The sequence below is a fragment of the Ochotona curzoniae genome, unplaced genomic scaffold, assembly GCF_017591425.1.
Source record: "Ochotona curzoniae isolate NIBS_2020 unplaced genomic scaffold, NIBS_Ocur_1.0 contig_883, whole genome shotgun sequence".
NCBI lineage: Eukaryota > Metazoa > Chordata > Mammalia > Lagomorpha > Ochotonidae > Ochotona > Ochotona curzoniae.
The window spans coordinates 63,447,452-63,467,490 of NW_024466599.1; the positions used below are offsets into that span (position 1 = coordinate 63,447,452).

Sequence of the window (20,039 nt, forward strand, 5' to 3'; positions counted from 1 at the left end):
GGATGGGAAGCAGAGCCACTGGGATTAGAACTGGCGCCGGGCCCGGCGCGGTGGCGCAAGTGGTTAAGGTCCTCACCTTGCACGCCCGGGATCCCCTATGGGCGCCGGTTCTATCCTGGCAGCCCTGCTTCCCTTCCAGCTCCCTGCCTGTGGCCCGGGAAAGCAGCAGAGGACGGCCCAAACCTTTGGGACCCTGTACCCGCGTGGGAGACCCAGAGGAGGTTCCTGGCTTTGGATCGGCATAGCATTGGCCGTTGTGCTCACTTGGGGAGTGAATCATTGGACGGAAGATCTTCCTCTCTGTCTCTCCTCTCTGTATATCTGCCTTTCCAATAACACAAAATAATAATAATAAAAAAAAAGAACTGGCGCCCATATAAGATCCAGTGCATTCAAGGCAAGGACCTTAACCACTAAGCTATCACGCCGGCCCCCCTACATCCCATCTTGAGCAACCAACGATTTGCTCACTAGAATTCCTAAAGTGTTAATAGAAACGGAGTCATTCAGTAATTTAATTTTTACGTTTAAAATTTAAATTTATTTTTATTTGAAAGGCAGAGTTAGAGATCTTCCATGCACTGATTCACTCCCCATATGGCTGCAAAGGCCAGGGCTGTCAGGCTGAAGCCAGGAGAATGGAACTCCATCAAAGAGGATTCCCCTGTGGGTGGCAGAAGCTCCATCTCCAGTGGCTCCCCCAGGCGCATTAGCAGGGAGCTGGATCAAAGTGGGCCCCTGGAATATAAAAACCAGATGGGGGAAGGGGGCAGATGAAAGAGTGGCTGCCTCCTGTACCAGTGTCTGGTTGGAGTCCCAGCTACTTCACCTTGGATTTAGCTACCCGTTAAGGTGCACCCTGAAGGTAGAAGTTCTGGATTGAGTTTTGGAATTTGTTCCCTGGAATGCTGGTCCTCTCAGGTTTACAGATAGCTTCTTTCCAAACCTTCCTCAGTAACTGAAATAGGCTTTCATGACCTATCTTAACCCTCTAGAACACTAATCTCCACAGCCTGGCACACCAGCTCCCTTCTATTTTTCTGCACAACAGCACACTCACCCGGATGTTTTGTTATTTACCTGGCTCCCTATGCAAAGAGAAGCACTGCTTGGATCAAGAAAGGCAGCTGCAACCAGGAGGGACTCTTGGGGGGGGGGCGGGAGGGCACACAGCAAAAATCCGAGACTACTCTGGATGAGGGCAAAGGCTGACTTTATCGGGGTCCCTCTGCCTAAATTACTGGAGGGAGGAAACCTTCCCGAAAAAACCGCTGAGAGCCCGTTGAAAACAGGCCCGCCTGCTCCGAAAGAGAACCTCGAACCCTCAGTGAGAGCATGCGTATGCCGAGCTCAACCTGGACAGCATTCGCCTCGCTCGGGAAGGACCCTAACCACGAACACCCACATTAGATCCAAGACTACAAACTGGAACCGGGCTTCCGGCTTCTGTCACTGAGTCCTTTCCAACTCCTTTGCCCACATCCAGTAGGGCCCCTTAGTCCTCTTTCCGTCCCGCTGCCAGAACTGGGATTTAAGAGGAAGGATGAGAGATGGTGGCCGGGATCCGAGCCCCGGGAGGCTTCCCGGAAGCGGGCTGGAGGAGGCCGGGGATTGGGCGGCATTTCCGGAAGTGGCGGCATTTGTTTCCCAGGGGGAGGTCTTCGGGGCCGGGCGGGCGAGCGCGGGTGAGTTGACCCTAGGAGCCGGAGAACGAGGCAACGGGCAGGGCGCCGGGGCGGGGGAAGGCGCTGAGGCGGGGAAGGGTGCTGAGGCGGGGCGACCCTTCAGTGTCGCGGGGCCGGGAGCCGTGATTCCCACGGTAGACTGTGACCCAGCGCCGAACGCACGTCACTGGGCGGCAAGGAAGAGACCTAGAGCGTAGAGGGCGTGCAGGCGGGCCGAGCCGTCCCTACCCCGGGGAGGGCGTGCAGGCGGGCCGAGCCGTCCCTGCCCCGCGGAGGGGGCGTGCAGGCTGGCCGAGCCGTCCCTGCCCCGCGGAGAGGGCGTGAAGGCGGGCCGAGCCGTCCCTGCCCCGCGGAGAAGGCGTGCAGGCGGGCCGAGCAGTCCCTACCCTGTGCCTACCCTGCGGAGGGGGCGTGCAGGCGGGCCGAGCAGTTCCTGCCCCGTGGAGGGGGCTTGCAGGCAGGCCGAGCCGTGCCTACCCTGCGGAGGGGGCGTGCAGGCTGGCCGAGCAGTCCCTGCCCGGAGAGGGCAGCAGGGCGGCCAGGCCCCTCCGACTTGGGGCTTCCTTCTGCACAGCGAGATCGGACAGGACAGTGGGGGTGGATTCCAGGAGGCCTTTGGGAGGCGGCAGCAGTGCGTTCCGGAGAGGAGTGCATGAAAGGGCCACAAGAGTGTTAACCTGAGGAATTACGCCTGCGATTTGAGAGGACAGGTCGGCCTGCCCTTGCCAGTGCTGGTAGCATAGTGCCACATTCTGTTTGCGTCCTTAAGTGGTTTCTCTCTGCTCTCAGAGTTCGGAGACCCAGCCAGCCTTAAAGAACGTTTTCCAAGTATTTTTCTGGTCTTAAGATTTTTTTCCTTTCTAATTTTACATATTCTTTTTGTTTGCAAAATGAGTACACAAAGTCTGAGTGCTCCACCAAACAACCTCATCTAATCTCATCACTAATGGAAGACCCTGCTTCTCAAACCATAGTCGGATAAAGCTTCTGTCTTTGTCACTTTAACATTAGACTTTGAGGTCCAAGCCTTTAACATGTGCTTTGGAGAAAAACGAACCAAATCCAAAACGTAGCATCATTATACTGACTCAAGCTGCTAGGCTGCTGTTCCCACTGATGAGCATACGAGACAGGGTTGAGGGACCTGTCACGGTAACGTAACAGCTAAAATCCTTACATGCTTCAGGATCCCACAGGGTGCCAGTTTGTGTCCTGGCTGCTCCACTTCCCAACCAGTTCCCTGCCTGTGACCTGGGAAAGCAGTTGAGGATGTCCCAAAGGCTTGGGACCCTGCACTCACATAGGAGACCCGGAAGAAGCTTCTGGCTCCTGGCCTTGGATCAGCTCCGCTTTGGCTGCTTTGGCCACATGGGGCTTAAATCACTGTTCGGAAAATCCTTCTCTGTCTCTCCTTTTCTTGGTAAATTTGCGTTTCCATTTAAAAAAAAAAAAGAGCCAGGGCAGTTTGGACTGGGATAAGTAAGCTATAGCATCCGTGGGTGGGCATGAGAACCAGATGGGATGCAGCACATTCTAATACACACAAAAACTGGGACAGGGGACGGGCATGGTGGGGGTTACTGGAGATCGCCCCCTACTAGTTGGCAGCACTCCTTGTGTGTGTGAGGACCTGGGTTGTGGCAGGTTAGGCTGGCACCAGCCACAGCGCACATCATTTCCTGTGAGAGATGGGGCTGGGAGCAGAACTAACCAGGCAGCTGCATCACCACTGCGTGTGTTAGTTGGTACAGCTGACAGACCAAACCTTACCCTGCAAGAGTCAAGTCTAAGGTCACCCCAGGCAAAGTTTCTTGAACTGTCCAACTAGATTCTCAGCGTTAGATTCCAATGCTGAGAATATATGTGGTCTGAGATCTGGAGTGCCTGTGTTGGGGCTGGTCCTCCTCAGTAGCTGATGCCTGTGCAGTGGTCAGCATGTGCAGATGCACACAGGGAATGTGATGGCCAGGATACCTGGGCCAGTGAAGGATGTCAAGTGCCTCACTAGAGGACAGAAAGTAGCACAGGATGCCACATGTTCCTGGACCTGTAGATGCTCACTGAAATGGGCTTGGTCAGTAGACCTAGGAAATATTTTCTCCACCTGGTGCAACAAAGCCAATGACATCTCAAAACACTCTCCCCACATTGGAGTCTCCAAGGGATCATCACACAACCATCCCCCATCCTTGGGTGCTGATGTTTGACAACAGGGAAAGGTACCTTCCTTTCTCCCCAAGCCTGTGGACACAAGAAAAAAAAATTCAAACATTTGTCCTGCCCACCTTCCTCCATACCTTAACCCTTCCCACCCTAATTGGAGACCTACATGGGATTGCATCCCTCTCAACTAGGTAAACAATGTTTTAAACAAAAATTTTAAAAATTTTTTTTTATTGGAAAGGCAGGTTCACAGAGAGAAGGATCTTCCTGGTTTACTCCCCAGGTAACTATAACAGCTGGAGGTGAGCTGATCAAAAGCCAGGAGCTAGCTTTTTCCAGATCTCCCACCTGTGTGCAGGGTCTCAAGGTTTTGGGCCATCCTTGACTGCTTTCCCAGGCACTAGGAAGGGAACTGGATGGGAAGGACAGGAGCTAGGGTTAGAACTGCAACCCATATGGGATCCTGGGCCAGGACTTTAGCCACTAGGCTAGCGTGCCAGGCCCCCCAATTTTTTTTTAAACAAGATTTATTTATCTGCAAGGTATGCTTACAGAGAGAACTCTTCCATCTGCTGACTCACACCCCAAGGGGCTGCATCAGCCCATGTTGGGTCAAGCTGAAGCTAGGAGCCACAAACTCCGTTTGAGTCGCGCCTGGGTTGGCAGGAGCCCAAATACTTGACTGCTTCTGTTGCCTTCCTGAACTCATTCGGAGGGAGCTATATTAGAGGTCGAGCAGCCAGTACTTGAACCAGAGCCAACTGGGATGTCAGCATCTCAGGTGACAGACTATCCTAATGTGCCACAACACTGATCCGTCAAACTCTTTTATGCTTTCAAAAATGTCTTTTTGGGGTCAGTACTCCAGTGTAGTGGGTTAAGCCACTGCACACAACACTGGAATTCCAGATGGGCACCAGTTTTTGTCCTGTCTGTTCCACTTCTGATCCAGCTCCCTGCTATGGACCTGGGAGAGAAGCAGCAGGTGATGGTTCAAGTGCTTGGTTTCCTGCCATCTGTTAGCTTTGCCAACCACCTGAGAAAGAAAATACCAGCCAAGTACAAACAGGCCTTTATTATGCAAAGAGAAGTCCGTTCCCCTGTGGTGAAGGAATGAACGGGAGGACCGCAAGCGGGTAGCTGAGACAAAGGTTTTATACCCCCTCTGACATGGGTGCTGGCATCAGCCCTGCTTGGGTCCTGATAGGACAAGGAATGTCGGCCTTGTCCTCCATTGGCCTGTAAGTGGCCTTGGCTGCCTTCAGGACGTGCCAGATCTCTGGCTGAGGTCACTGTGGTGTCCACCCACTTGCTATAGCCGTGGTAAGCATCACCACCCATATGGGAAATGCAGAAGAAAATCCTGGCTACTGGCTTCAACATGATCCAGCCCTGGCCATTGGTGTCATTTGGAGAGTGAACTAATTCATGAAATATTCCTTTCTCTGTAACTGTGCTTTTCAAATAAGTCTTAAACAGAACAGGGCCTGGTGCAATAGCCTAGTGGCTGAATACTTGCCTTGCATGTGCCAGTTTGTGTCCTGGCTGCCCCTGTCCCATCCTTCTCTGCCTGTGACTTGGGAAAGTGGTCAAGGATGGCCCAAAGCCTTGGGACTGTACTAAAGGGGAGACCCAGAAGAAGCTCTTGGCTCCTGGCTTTGGATTAGCTCAGCTTTGGCTATTGTGGGCACTTGAGGTGTAAGCCACCAGACAGCTCTTTTTGTCTGTCTCTCCTTTCTGTGCATCTGCCTTTCTAATAAAAATAAATACACATTTTAACAAATATATTTTTTAAAAAGGTGAATAAGATGTCTTCATTTATATCCTGTTACTATCTTTTTATGCCTGTATCTAAGGAAGTGCCGATGTATAATTGATTCTGTAATAATTTTGCCCTTTCTCTCTGGTTGCCAAGTGAAAATTTTTGGGTCATGTGTGATACTCTGATTTTGTATTTATTTATTTGTGTGTTTGTTAACATTTGTGTCCAGGTCTTGCTAAAATAGAGTGGTGAGCCAAAGAGTCACCAAGGCTGGAAGAGGAAGGTTTCATTTGTACCTGAAGTGTCCTCCTGCCCCTCCCTCTTGCCCCAGTCTGCCTCGTCTGGTTGGGCAGAGGCTGGTGCTTCCTTCCAGGGGAGAGAGGGGAACTAGGAATAGCTCAGCAGGCTTAGGCAGACAGCAACTTGGAAGGTTTCCCAGTATACCTCGGGAGTAGATTTTTTTCCTGATAATCCTATGCTGTCATTAATGCTGTGTTATTTATTTGTTGGCAAAGATATTGGGTTGTTAGGAAGTAAATTACAACATTAGTAAAAGAAATCTGTTGCTCTTTTAGGTTTTGTGAGTGGAGTCCTGCTTATCTAGGACATGCAGTTAACACATCAGCTGGACCTGTTTCCTGAATGTAGGGTGACCCTTCTGTTATTTAAAGAAGTAAAAAATGCTGGAGACTTGAGGAACAAAGCCATGGAAGGCTCCATAGAAGGCGCATTGATAAACCCTGCAGTGGTAAGTGCAGAGCGGGAGAAGGAATGCACCAGACTAGGCATTTCAGACAGTGCTGCTTTTCTTTTTCTTGATGGCGCAGGTTAACTTAAAACTTCAGTGTCCAACTCAGGCTTAAAATTCAGTCCTGAAGTCAACCATGAATGGAAACAGATGCTTACCAGGTCCTGCCCTAGGCAATGGGAAAGGTGGTCTCACTGACCCCGGGGCGGGAGCCAAGGGCTCCAGCTTGTTACCTGTAAGATTCAGGTTCCCAGGAGGAGGACACCTGCAGGATCCCAGAACAGTGATTCAGATCACGTGGCTGTGACTGTATCCCAGCCCTGCCCCTTACGCAGCTCTGAATATGTCCCAGGCAGCCTGACTAGCACTGACTTCATTTCTGGAGTTGTCGTAGGGCGGTGGTTATTCTGACTCACTCTTTCCAAAAACCCTATCAAATGAGTGCTCATATTTTCTGCCTCTAACAGATAAAACTTGGCCAGATTCCCTGGGCAGCAGAGTGGTAATTAGAACTATGTCCTTACTACATACCTCAGTTTCCTCAACTGCTGCATATGAATAGTATCAATTTCACTTGATCCTAGCCAAAAGGCCAAGAAGCGATAATAGTATCAATTTCCTTGGGAGTTTTGAGGATTAAAGATGATACAGCTAAAAAGTTTTAGAATGTGCCTTTCTGATAATGTTAGCTCTCAGTAAATGTAATTTTAAGCATTCTTACTACTTGTTGTTTGCTGTTCTGTACTTTTTTTTATGATTGCCCAGACTCTTGATATGATATGGTTTATTTATTTATTTTTTAGATGATGTTAACATAATTGATTAGAATGGGGTGGGTCAAGGGTTAGGGAAAAGTGGGTGTGATATTTGCTTCCAAATTTTCTGGTTCTCCTTTCTGTTTCGGGGGCAGGAGAATGTGGGATAAAGGGAGAAGCCCTACCCAACCTTCCAGATATAGTAATTTTGAAAATATAGTCCACAATACTGATGAAATAAAGTAACCTGGCACTGGTGTGACCCTGGGATGAGGCCAGTGTCAGAATCCCTGCATGACAATCCCTGTTCTCTCTGGTAGATTGTCGATCCATTCCAGATACTTGTGGCAGCGAACAAAGCCGTTCACCTCTACAAACTGGGAAAAATGAAGACAAGGACGCTATCTACAGAAGTTATCTTCAACCTTTCCCCAAATAACAATGTAAGGTGGCATTTACTGTTTCCTTTGACCTTGTCCCATCCATCTCTGGATCCCCGTGTTGGGTTGGCGTCTGGGTTCCTGCAAACCAGTGTTAGGAGTAAACTGAGGAAGACATCGAGATGTTTCAGATACAGAAAATACTGATTCATGATCTGGTGGGATTTTATTTGATTTTCCTAGATTTCAGAAGCTTTGAAAAAATTTGGCATCTCAGGAAATGATACATCAATTCTCATTGTTTACATTGAGGAGGGAGAAAAACAAATAAATCAAGAACACCTAATATCACAAGTAGATGGCCAGCAGATTTCTCTGGAAGATCTTCCTGAAATAACGAATATTCCAGAAGTCAAAAAGGTTTGTAGAACTCTATTATACAGAGTGTGACAGATAAGGAATGTTTCCATTGCTGTTTGTTAATCACCAGTGCTCCTATTTGGGGTATTCTTGGAACTTTTAAGAAATGTTCATGCTACTAGAAGATGTAGGTTTATGTAAAATAAAATCAGAAACTTAGTAGATATTTGGCACAGTGGTTAAAGCATGCTTGGGATGCCTGAATGCAGTATCAGAGGTCCTGGGTTTTCCTTCCGGCTCCTCTCCAAGTTCAGCTTCCTGCTAGGATGCACCTGGGGAGGCAGAGGTTGATAACTCAGCTGCTCGGATCCCTGCATTCCATGTGGGAGACTCTGGGCTCCTGGCTCCAGCCTGGCCTAGCCTGAGCTCTTACAGGCATTTGGAGAGAGAAGATACTTCCTGTGCAGACCCCCTCCACTCCCAACCCTATCTACTTTTTAAAATAAAATAATACAATTTTAAAAAATTAAAGAGTTAGCTGTAAGTATCAAGCTTGCATAATGCATTAATGAGGTAAAATAAATAACTACAGAATAACATTAATGTCTAGATGGATGTTTTTAAAATTGATGCAGATTTGGTTTGTATGTCCAGAGTTTTATATGTTCATAATTTCAGTTTAAAGGAAGTATTAAATTTAAGTCATCAGTTGCTATCATGTTTAGATATTTTAATCACGTTTGTAATTTGCAACATTTACATAATGAATAAGTGTAAGTAATTGCACTTAACATGTCTGTGTAATCATAGTGTATGAACATATCAGCAAGTCATAATATGACTTTCATCTTTACAGATATATAAACTAACCTCACAAGAAGAAAATCTTGGGACATTATTGGATGGTATCATTTGTAGAATGTCAACAAAAGATGTTTTATGAAGTATCAGAGATAGTAACAGAATTTTTCAATGTAAAGGCAGTACTGATTTTCCTTTCCGGATTATAAACTTAACATATATTCATTGTGTACATTTTTAAAGCAGAGAATGGTACAGAATGAAAATAAAGGCCACTCCTTATTGTTTTGGAAGATATTCACTGTTAATTACTCGCTGCTGCCATCTAGTTTTCTGTTTCTATTCAAGTGCATATTATCTTTATAAAATTGGAAAACAAAATTGCAGTCACTTGTTGAAGCCGTGCAGTGTACTTTCTGTCCATCATTTCACACGCTTCCTCATGCTGCACACTGTCCGAAGCCTGTGCATCCTGGTTCAGGGTTCTGCATGTCTGCATGTAGGGGTTCATCTACTCCCATCAGCAACACTAAGAGGTAACTACTTTTATTTATTTAATTCTAATTATTAGGATTATTTAAAAACAACTACCTGAATTATTGATAAAATTATGTTGGTGTACATATAATATATAAATAATACCATGAAGACACAGGAAGTGAATGGAGGCATATTGGAGCGAAGATTTGTATACTGTGGAAATTATGTTAATAATTAAACCAAAGTGGAATATTTTAAAATGCTGGTTGTAGTTACCTGCGTAACCAATAAGCAAACAACGTAAAATGTATGTAAAGAAACAAGGGACTTAAAATGACCCTCCACAAAGGGCCCGGTGTGGTAGCTGACTGAAGTCCTTGCTTTGCACACGCAGGACCCCGTATAGGTTCATATGCCAGCTGCTCCACTTCCCATCCAGCTCCCCTGCCTGTGGCCTGGGAAAGCAGTGGAGGAGAGCCCAAAGCTTTGGGACCCTGCACGTGCCTGGGAGACCCAGAAGAAGCTCCTGGCTCCCAGCTTCGGATCGGCTCAGCTCTGGCCGTTTCGGCCACTTGGGGAGTGAATCAGCAGATGGAAGATCTTTCTCTCTGTATCTGTTTTCTCTTTGTATGTCTGACTTTGCAATAAAAATAAATAAATCTTTTTTTAAAATGGCACTCCAGAAAATACCAATTTAATAATTTAAAAAATGTAGTGATGAAGTTAGCAGAACAAAGGTCACTAGATAGAAAAGTACAAAATGGCAGAAATAAATCCTACCTTATCAGTTATTAGATTCAGTGTAAACAGACTAAACTGTGCTGTTTGAAGACAGTTACATATGTTGTTTACAGGAAACACATTTTAGATACAGAAAAAAAAAATAGCAGAACACAAGATTGGGGACCAATCAGGTGGTGGTGTTTACTAATCTTCCACTTGTAGTGCTGGGATCCCTAATGGGCACTGATTTGTGTCCCAGCTGCTCCACTTCCCATCCAGCTCCCTGCTTGAGGCCTCGGAAAGCAGTTGAGGACAACCCAAAGCCTTGGGACCCTGCACCCGTGTGTGTGGGAGACCTGGAAGAAGCTCCTGGCTTTGGATTGGTCTAGCTCCGGCCATTGTACCCGTTTAGGGAGTAAACCAGTGAATAGAAGTCCTCTTATTCTTTTACTCTTTGCATCTAAACTAAAATAAATCTTTTTAAAAATAAAGGAATGGGGGCTGCTATGATTAGTAGGTGAAGCCAATACTTGTGACTCTGGTGTCCTGTATCAGAGTGCCTCAGTTGTGCTTCATATTGCTCATGTGTGGAAAGGCAGCAGAAGATGCAGCAGCATTTGAACCCTTGCCATCCATGGAGGAGACCTGGGTAGGGTCCCTAGCTCATGGCTTCAGTCCAGCCCAGATCTGACAGATAGAAAACATCTCTTGTTTGTCTGTCATACTTTCAAGTAAATAAATAAACTTAGAAGATTTGCTTATTTTTATTTGAAAGGTAGATATACAGGGAGAAGGAGAGATGAAGGGAGAGATCTTCCATTTGCTGGCTGGGAAGCTGGGCCTGTGTAGTCAGGAGCTTCTTCTGGGTCTCCTGGGGGTGCCATCTTTGGGCCATGTTGTGCTGCTTTTCCAGGCCTTTAACAACAATATGGACCAGAAGTAGAGCAGCCAGGGCTTGAATTGTCACCCAAATAGTATATTGGCAGTATAGGCAGAGGCTTAACCTATAATCATGGCACTAGCCCCAAATAATCTGAAAAATAAATAAATAAATAAGTAAATAATGGAAAGAATATATGCAAATAGAAAGAAAAAAGCTAGGGGCACTATGCTAATATCAGACAAAATAGACTTCAGAACAGAAACCTTTACTAGACATCAAAGACATTTTATAACAATAAGGGCCTCCCAGAAAGATGAAACTATTACCAAAATGACGTGTGCATTGATTAGCAGGGCCCCAGAATACTCAAAGCGGAAACTTGAAAATGGAAATAGGCCATTCAACAGTAATTCAGACTCAAATATTGGACTGATGGAGAGAATGGACAAGATCCACAAGGAACTCTTTAAGATGAACAAAGCTGTGAACCAGCTGCACCTGACAGACTTCCACAGTATACTCCAACAACAGAACTTTTTTTTTTTTTTTTTTTAGCAAACACACAGGAAGCATTCTCTAGGACAAACCAAATGCTATGCCACAGAACAAGTCTCAGTAAATGTATAAGATTGAAATGATATAAATTATAGTCTCTAAGTACAGTGCAGTGATAAGTCAGTTACAGAAGAGAAAATAAGAGACACAGGTAGAAATTAAACAAGTTTCTAAACAAATGGGTCAAAGAGGGCCCGGCACCTAAAATCCTTGCCTTCAATGCGTCGGGATCCCATATGGGCGCCAGTTCTAATCCCAGCAGCTCCACTTCCCATTCGGCTCCCTGCTTGAGGCTAGGAAAGCAGTCAAGGATGGCCCAAAGCTTTGGGACCCTGCACCCACATGGGAGACCTGGAGGAAGTTCCTGGCTTCAGATCAGCACAGCACGGCCCGGTGTGCTCACTGGGGAGTGAATCATCGGATGGAAGATCTTCCTCTCTATCTCTCCTCCTCTTTGTATATCTGACTTTATAATAAAAATAAATAAATCTTTTTAAAAAAGTGGGTCAAAGAAGCAAATTAGAAAATCTTTTGAATGATAACAGTTTTATTTGAAGTAAATGTTCAAACTGTACTTGCTTTTTATTTATTTTTCGAACAGCACTTGTATCTGGATGTTCATAACAGTTGTGGTCACAGTAGTGAAAAGGTGCAGATAAGTTAAATGTCCACCCTCTGACAGCTCAAGAAACATTGTATATTCAGCCATGAAAAGGAAAGGGATGCTAATGGTGCCGCACCAGGCTGAAGTCTGAAAACATGATGCAGTGTATGTGAAATATCTAGGATAGGCAAATGCTTTTTTTTTTTTTTAAAGATTCATTTCTTTTTATTGGTAAGTCAGATTTAGAGAGAGAAGGAAGACAGAAAGATCTTCCATCTGCTGGCCCACTCCCCAAGTGGCCGTAACAGCCAGAGCTGAGCCAATCCACATCCAGGGGCTAGGAGCTTCTTCTGATCTCCCACGTGGATACAGGGTCCCCAGGTTTTGAGTCATCCTCCACTGCTTTCCCAAGCCACGAACAGCTGGAAAGGAAGTGGAGCAGCTGGAACACGAACCAGCGCACAGAGCCCATATGGGATTCCGGTGCGTGCAAGGCAAGGATTTAACGGCTGAGGCACTGCGTCGGACCCTAGGAAAATGCTTAGGGACAGAAAACAGGTGAGCAGTTGTGAGCAACTGCAAAAATGAGTGAATGGAAATTGACTGCTAATTACAAGCAGGTTTCTATTGGGGGCAAGGAAATTCTAGAACTAAATATTGGTGATGAGTGCATAGCCCTGAATATATTTAATGCCAGTTAATTGCACAATTAATTGGTTTGTTTTTTTTTAATCACAACAAAATATTTGGGGATACAATAATAAAAATATCAAGATTTCAATGTGAATATCATCAATGTAGAAAGCACCAAAAATCATGGGGGTCCAGGAAGGCCTCACTCTCCACTGCAGCAGCACAGGCGACTGCAGAAAGCACACCCAGAGGCGGTGACTCTCAGCAGGTCACTGTGTGCTGTTCTCTGAACTGTTTTCCTGCAGCCTGCAACTGCACCCTTGAAGCCAGCATTCACAGCTCTGCTCAACTTGGCACAGAAAAGCGCTTGTCCCCGAGTCGCGTGAGGGGTGCCCCCGCCTCCGCGCTCCTGCGCAGGCCTTCTGAGTCCTCCGCGCTTCTGCGCATGCCTGCGGAGTGAAGGACCGCACCCTCCTAGCGGTCCTGCCCCCTGGCGGCGGAAGCTGTGACAGCCACGAAGTCAGCTCAGCCACCCTGGCACTTGACCCCAGTGACTGTTGCAGGCGGTGGCAGGCGAAGAGGCACAGAGAGCTCCTGCTCCCGAATTCGCCAGAGGTGAGTAGACAACAGCAGAACCGATCGATCGGAGCAAAGCACTGTGAGGCTGACTGCAGACCTGCAAGGCACTCATGCTCTTCCCCCAGGGGTGGCAGAAAACCTCCCCAAATCCCTGCCAGCACCCCCCCCCCCACACACACACACACATCCTGCAGTTCCAGGAAGACTTTAAGAACCCCTAGGGCTGTGCTAGGCTCCTGAAGCTGGCAACAGACCTTGAGGGAGGTGGGGATCCCTAGGGCTCATCTCTGGCACTGAACAAATGGAATTGAGCACAAAATGTCCACCTAGCCCAGAATGCCTCTAGGAAGAGACAAAGGCAAAGCAGCACTTTGTACCATGGAAGAAGGGATACACGCCACAGGCAGTGCCTCAAGAAATGCAGTTATGCTGAACCTGGCTAGGACCTTAACCCAGGCCCCTCTCTCATCGGCAGGTCAGAGGCAGGCGCAGCACAGGGGTCTCAAAGAGCTGGTCCCGCTCTCCTCTGCCACACCTGTACCTGCCTGGGCTTCCTAAATGGCTTCAGCAGAGGAAAGCCATGCCTTCTCCCAGATGACCCTGGGAGCTGAAGTGGGGCTTTCACCTCCTGAGTCCTGTGTCCCTTTATGTGACTTCACAGGGAGACCTTGAGAAAAGAAGCTCTGGGCCCCCACCAAGGCCCACCTCTGCCGGGAGGGGCAGCAGAGGAGAGGACAAGGGAGTGCTAGGAAGGAAGATGTTCCAGCAAAAGGGAGGCCGGCTCTTCTAACAGAGGATATCCTGTTTCTCTGTTTCTGTCTTATCTTGACTCTTAACTCTGGTTCCAGGGCCCTGAGGCCTGAGCCCCAAGCAGTGCAGAAGAATGCTCTGGATCAACTCCTTAAACCAAAACCAGCTTGCTTAATACTTCCTTCTAAATGCGTATGTTTCTTTTACTGACTGGGAGGAAGTGAAATGAACCTGACCTACAGTAACCCTCAGGGGTAATCTCTGCCCCACTGCAAGGACTGAACAGGCTAAGTCTAGGCCTCCCGGGGAGGCCAGGTGTCAGTTACCGACTCAGGGTCACTTGTACAGGTGTCCAGCGTCAGGGCAGCTTACTTCATGGGGCCTTGGCACCCATGGCATCATTTAGTGATTCAGAATGAGCAGAGCCCCAGACCCCTCCAACCAAAGGCCATTTTGAGAAATCAGCCAGTTGGGGAGTTCTCAGCCATCTCTAAATGCCTGATGTGAAAAATGAACCCTCAAAAAGGGATGAGTCTACCACATCTGGACTGAATGTAGTGGAGGACCAACAGCGGAAGGGATCTCTTTGTGCTTGTCATTGGGAGTGCGTTTAAAGCTGTGGAATTGTATGGTATCCAATGGTGAGAGCCATAAGTTCCATGTTTGTTTATCACGAAGGGGTCAGTGTCCAAATGGAGTCATATTTTCAAGTCCTGGCCAAAAATGGTTAAATAAATGTGGGGAAATAAACTAAAAACAACAGGCTATGAGGGAGACCATGTCCTGCCGGCTAGCAAGAGATGTTTCACAGTGACCTTCCCAAGCCTCTTTTTTTTTTTAATTTATTTTTATTTTTGTAAAGTCAGATATACAGAGAGCAGGAAAGACAGAGGGGAAGATCTTCCATCTGATGATTCACTCCCCAAGCGACTGCAATGGCTGGAGCTGAGCCGATCCGAAGCCAGGAGCTAGGAACTTCCTCCAGGTCTCCCACACAGGTGCAGGGCCCCAAGGATTTGGGCCATCCTCGACTGCTTTCCCAGGCCACAAGCAGGGAGCTGGATGGGAAGTGGGGCTGCCAGGATTAGAACTGGCACCCATATGGGATCCTGGCATGTTTAAGGTGAGGACTTTAGCCTCTAGGCCATGGTGCTAGGCCCCCCCCCCAAGCCTCATCTCAGAGTCCACCATGTTCTTAGCAAATCCTGCTGCAAAGTCATCCATTCAAAAATCATATTCAACCTTGGTGTAGCACCAGCTTCATTAATGAACCTTGAACATTCCTCTTTTGTCCCTGGTAGCTAGCAACTGTCATTTCAAAACAGCTGATACAATCCTCATTCCACCCTTACAACTCTCCTATCTGGCTGTTCTTGGAATACGTGGCTTCCTCAGAATCCACCATGACATTCTCTGACACCCAAGTAAACCTCCACAGAGGTGCTTCTTTGTATGGTGTTTGGAATGACATGTTGCCCCACAAGAACATGATCTTCACAGGTTAATGCTTCTGCCACGATCTGATGTGGTCACTATGTTGAACTTTGACAGGGTGGTGAGATGGTAAGAGAGAAAGGTACCCAAGAAGGGGTATTGGTGCTCAGTGGCTGGATGCATGGCTGTAGGGAAGAAGAGTTCTGGAAGGAAGACCAAAAGTGAAAGTGGTAACTGGCTCTGGGTGCTGTAGGTGCAGCTGTGGCCTCCCAGCAGCTCAAGTTCAAGTGGTTTGTACTTATGATTTCTTCTTGAAATCAACAGGGTGTCACAACCTCTCCCAGGTTTGGTTTGGTTTTCTTTCTACCAATTGAGAAATTCAAATTTCAGAGACTCAAAAATTGTAATGTCTTCTCAGCCTCCTTCTACTTCTGACTTCATCTCCTATCATCCCACCCACCTCCTTGGGTTGTGTATTTTGTATAAAGAGATGGGTATCCTCCTGCCTTGGCTCCTTGCTGCCTTTGCAAACCATTTAGGCATCATGTGAGAGGACGTCATGGTTGCTGACCTGCTCTACTGCCCAGCCCTTTGACTTTGGGCCCTCATTGGTGACTCCAGCTCTTGGTGCTGGCCCCACAGTAGACTGCCTTCTCTCCAGGCACTTGTATCCTTGTCCCTGTCAGTGGGCCTCCAGTCCCGTGCTGCTCCATAATTGGTCTGACTTTATATGAGGGCTGTCTCCTGGGCTTGCAGGTGTCTTTCCTGTTGGGACCCTGCTGTTGTCCTTGAATGCAGTGGCTCACAGTGCCCCTGTATCTCTCTCACAGAGCCCCTTTCTTTAAGCTGCAGAAGTCTTCCTTCTGTTTTGGTTGTGGTACTGGAATCATGGCCTCCTGGGGACTGCCAAGCCAATGACTTGATTCCTTGTGACTGGATCCCCCTAGCTAGATCTTGCAGTGAAATGTACATCTAGTTACCAGAAAATGTGAAAGAACAATGGACTGACTTCTGGCACATGGAAACAGATCCCTAAGCCTTCATCTTTCTGCTGCCAACAAACAGGAAGATGGTAGTTTGCATATATGCTAGTGAACAGTCCAAACCCTCTGAAGTCAGCCAGGCTTGGGTTCAAATTGATGCCAGGCAGGGTATAGTAGAAAAAGTAGGATATCAGTGCCACCTTTAGTTCACCCCATCCCTATTCCTGCAGGTCTAGCAGTTTCATGAGCCACTAGATTACCTTTGTTCTTAAGCCAATAATAGGTGACTTTTCCACCCTTAAAGAGCAGCCTCTTCGCAAAGTATTTGTGGACATAGGTGTCATAGCACACAGTGCTCCCTGAGCCCCATCAAGGCTGCTGTTCTGGGAAGGTCACCACACCGCCAACATCTGGCATACTCCATACTGAACACAAGGACAGAGGTGTGGCACGCACACAGGCAGCAGGTACAGAGTGTGCGTTTCAGGTGTCTGGGGCAAATGCCCAGAAATGTGCAAATTGTGCAAGAGCAAGCAGGGTGAAAAGGTGAGCATGACTGAGATTGTGGGGTGCTGGAGAAGGCCACGAAAGTCAGCAAGGGCGCAGTGCCACGAGGTACAGATAATGGCCACAAACTCAACTTTCTTTTGCTTTGTTTCAGAATGGTTTCTAGTTTACAAAATGAAATCTGTGCAGTAAAACAAAGAATTCCATATACCCCAGATCTAACTTCCCCTACTGCTAACCTCATTTTTATCAAATATGTGTGGCAATCAATAAACCATACCCAGAATGCCCCTACTGTTAACCTCTCAAAGTAGTATATTTGCCAGAGTTTAAATATCACACCCAGCTTCCCCTCGTGTTCTATTTCAGATTTTCTCTATCCCCATGTTTCTCTTGGCCTCAAGGGATCAGCATTCTGTGTTGAGATTGAATTTCTTTTATTGCCACAGATAAGGGAGAAATGTGGTATTTGTCTTTCTGTATCTTATTTTATATTTATTTTTATTAACATGAGATCCTCCAGTTCCATCCATTTGGCTGCAAGTGACAGGATTTCATTCTTTGTATGATTGACTAGTATTCCATTGCACATGTATACACACCCCACTTTTTCTTCATTCATTCATCTGATGTTGAACCCCTTGACTGGTTCCAGATCTTGGCTAATACGAGCAGTGCCGCGTTAGGCTGGGCCATCATACCAACCATCTTGCAAGAAAACGGGGTCTGGGGGCAGATTCTATGGGGAATTTGTGCACTGGTTTACACTGAGCTGGGGGTAGTAATAGGCTAAGCTAAGCCTGACCACCAAACTCAACAACACTCATGGAAACTGGGGTTCTGAGTAGGCTGGGTTGGCCCAAGCTGCAGCACCCACAAAAGCACTCAAGAATTGGGTGTCCAGGCTGGCCTAGGCTGCAACAGTCTTCAGCATGAGCTGGAACTGAGGTCAGGCTGGGCAGAGATAGACTGCAGCACCTTCCTGCAAATACCAAGGCAAGGGTAGGACATACCACACTGGGCTGCAGCACTACCAGCCCATGCACGAAATAGGGTGGGAGGAATCTAGTAGGGGGATTGTGGGGGCTCCCCTGCCAGGCCACTGCCCCAGCTAGTGAACATGGGAGCTGAAATCTAGAGTGGACTAGGCTGGGCATGGCCATAACACCTGTTGGCCTGTGTCTTGAGTTGGGTTTGGGGGAGAGCCAGGCGGGCTAGGAGACCACATCTGCCGGTGCATGCATGAGTCAGGGTAAGTGCAGGTTAGTTGGGATTTGCTACAGCATCAGCTGGCAATATTGGGACTGGGGGCAAGTCGTGTCAGATTGAACCACCGTACCACCTGGAAAGTGCAAGATCTGGGACTGGGAGTGGGCCTCTGATGAGCTGCAACTCCTACCAGTGAACATGAGAACCAGGGCGGGGCAGGAGTGGCTGAACAGGTGATAGCATCTGCTGGCATAAGTGTGAGCTGGATACTGGGCAGTTAAACTAAGCTAGAATGCAGCATCCATTGGTGTGTAGGAGAGGCAAATGGAATGTGCATAGGAGAGACTGGACCAGTCTCCTGCGCAATAACAGGCTGGGGGCAGGCCTGATGGAGGTTATTGGGGATTGCTGCAGACCCGCTATTGAGTATAAGGGCCAAGTGTGTAGGGGGCAGGGTTAGGCTGGTCTGCAGCATCTGTAATTTGTATATGAGATGGGGCTGGGGACAGAGTTGACCAGGTGACTGCAACCACTAAAGTTGTGTAGGCTGATGTGGGTAATGGATTGAACCAGACCCCACACTGTCTGGCACACACGGAAGTCAGATCTGGGGTCACCTCTGGTGAGGTTTCTTTGCAGATCACTTCTCCCTCCCCCATCCGGCCCAATCCGGCCACTGGACTGCTGGATTCAAAATTCCAACCATAGGGAGAATCACCGGATCTGTGGTCTGACCTTGGAATGCATGCATCAGAACTGGGCTTTTTCAGTCACAGATTCCTGTGCAGTGGACAGACAGCATGCCCAGATATGCATGGGGGGACGTGACAGCTCATTGAGGCCTGTAGAGGATGTCTAGTATCATGGCAGAAAATACAGGGCAGAGCAAAGTGGACAGCTCTCCTAAGCAAGCATTGACAGTTAATATTTGGGCAGGGGGAGACTATGGTGTGTACTATGTCAGCCAGTGGACTTTGGAAGGATTTCCTCAACCTTGGCACCAGGAAATCCACAGCATATCAGAACTATTGAAATATTTGAGCAGTACCCTCAGAATTTGCTCCACATTGAGGTCCCTGGGATGACATCAGGTGTTTGTCCCCCGCCTCCCAACCCCAGGTTCTGGTGCGGTTAGACTGCTGGCAGCAGCCCTCTCCTCTTTTCCCCCCCCCCCCCCCCCCCCCCCCCCCGCCATACAGAAAGAGAAAAGTAATTGCAAATGGTGTCTCATCCGCTTTCTCCCATTCCTCAATCCTCCTCACCCAGTGGTCCGCATGGCATACATCTTTCTCAACTATATAAACATCGTAAAAAGTTAATAATAAAAAGGATCAGTGCTACAACAGACATGGTGGAACCAGCATCTCTGATACAATCAGCTCATGTCTTTTGTGTAAATTTTACCCGGTAGTAGCATTGCAAGGTCATATGGCAGTTCTATTTCTAGTTTTTAAAGAATCTTCATTCTGTTTTCCATAGTTGCTGACCTAATATACCTTCCCACTGACGGAATAGGGAAGATTCCCTTTCTCCACATCTTTGTCAGCACTTGTCTTATTAATAATAGTCATTTCAATAGGAGTGGGGTAAAATCTTGAGGTTTTAATTTGGATTTCCCGATAGCTAATGATCATGAACATTTTTTATGTCTCTTTTATCCATTGGAGTTTCTTTCAAGAATTACTACTCAGGTCCCTTACCCATTTTTTTTTTTTAAGGATTGTTTATTTTTGAGCCCAGCACCATGACTAAGTGGCTGAATCCTTACTTTGCATAAACTGGGATCACATATGGTTGCTAGTTTGTGTCCTGGATGCTCTACTTCCCATCCAGCTCTCTGCTTATGCCCTGGGAAAGCAGCAGAGGATGGCCCAAAGCCTTGGGACCTTGTACCTGCGTGGGAAACCTTAAAAAGCTCCTGGCTCCTGGCTTCAGATCTGCTCAGCTCTTGGGCGGTGAACCAGCAGACAGAATACTTTTTTCTCTTTGTGTCTTCTCTCTGTGGATGTGATCTGCCTTTCCAGGTTAAAAAAAAAATTAATCTA

At 47.4% G+C, this 20,039-nt stretch overlaps 1 protein-coding gene across 2 annotated transcripts; it reads left to right on the top strand.

The window, feature by feature from the left end:
• Window positions 1–1,631: 1,631 nt before the first annotated feature.
• On the top strand, window positions 1,632–8,947 carry TPRKB (TP53RK binding protein). Of its 2 annotated transcripts, XM_040994120.1 has the most exons (5): window positions 1,632–1,685; window positions 6,186–6,358; window positions 7,434–7,556; window positions 7,737–7,913; window positions 8,710–8,947. In XM_040994120.1, exons 2-5 carry the CDS (start codon window positions 6,218–6,220, stop codon window positions 8,794–8,796), a joined length of 528 nt encoding a protein of 175 aa, XP_040850054.1. In that variant the 5' UTR covers window positions 1,632–1,685; window positions 6,186–6,217; the 3' UTR covers window positions 8,797–8,947. The 2 variants fall into 2 exon arrangements, with proteins under 2 accessions (XP_040850054.1, XP_040850055.1); XM_040994121.1 differs by lacking the exon at window positions 1,632–1,685 and having other exon boundaries at window positions 6,192–6,259.
• Window positions 8,948–20,039: the final 11,092 nt, after the last annotated feature.

Coding starts and splice junctions, on each gene's coding strand:
- TPRKB (XM_040994120.1), top strand. CDS start 6,218: ATGCAGTTAACACATCAGCTGGACCTGTTTCCTGAATGTAGGGTGACC. Junction 7,557..7,736: donor ACCTTTCCCCAAATAACAAT/GTAAGGTGGCAT, acceptor TGATTTTCCTAG/ATTTCAGAAGCTTTGAAAAA. Junction 7,914..8,709: donor ATATTCCAGAAGTCAAAAAG/GTTTGTAGAACT, acceptor TCATCTTTACAG/ATATATAAACTAACCTCACA.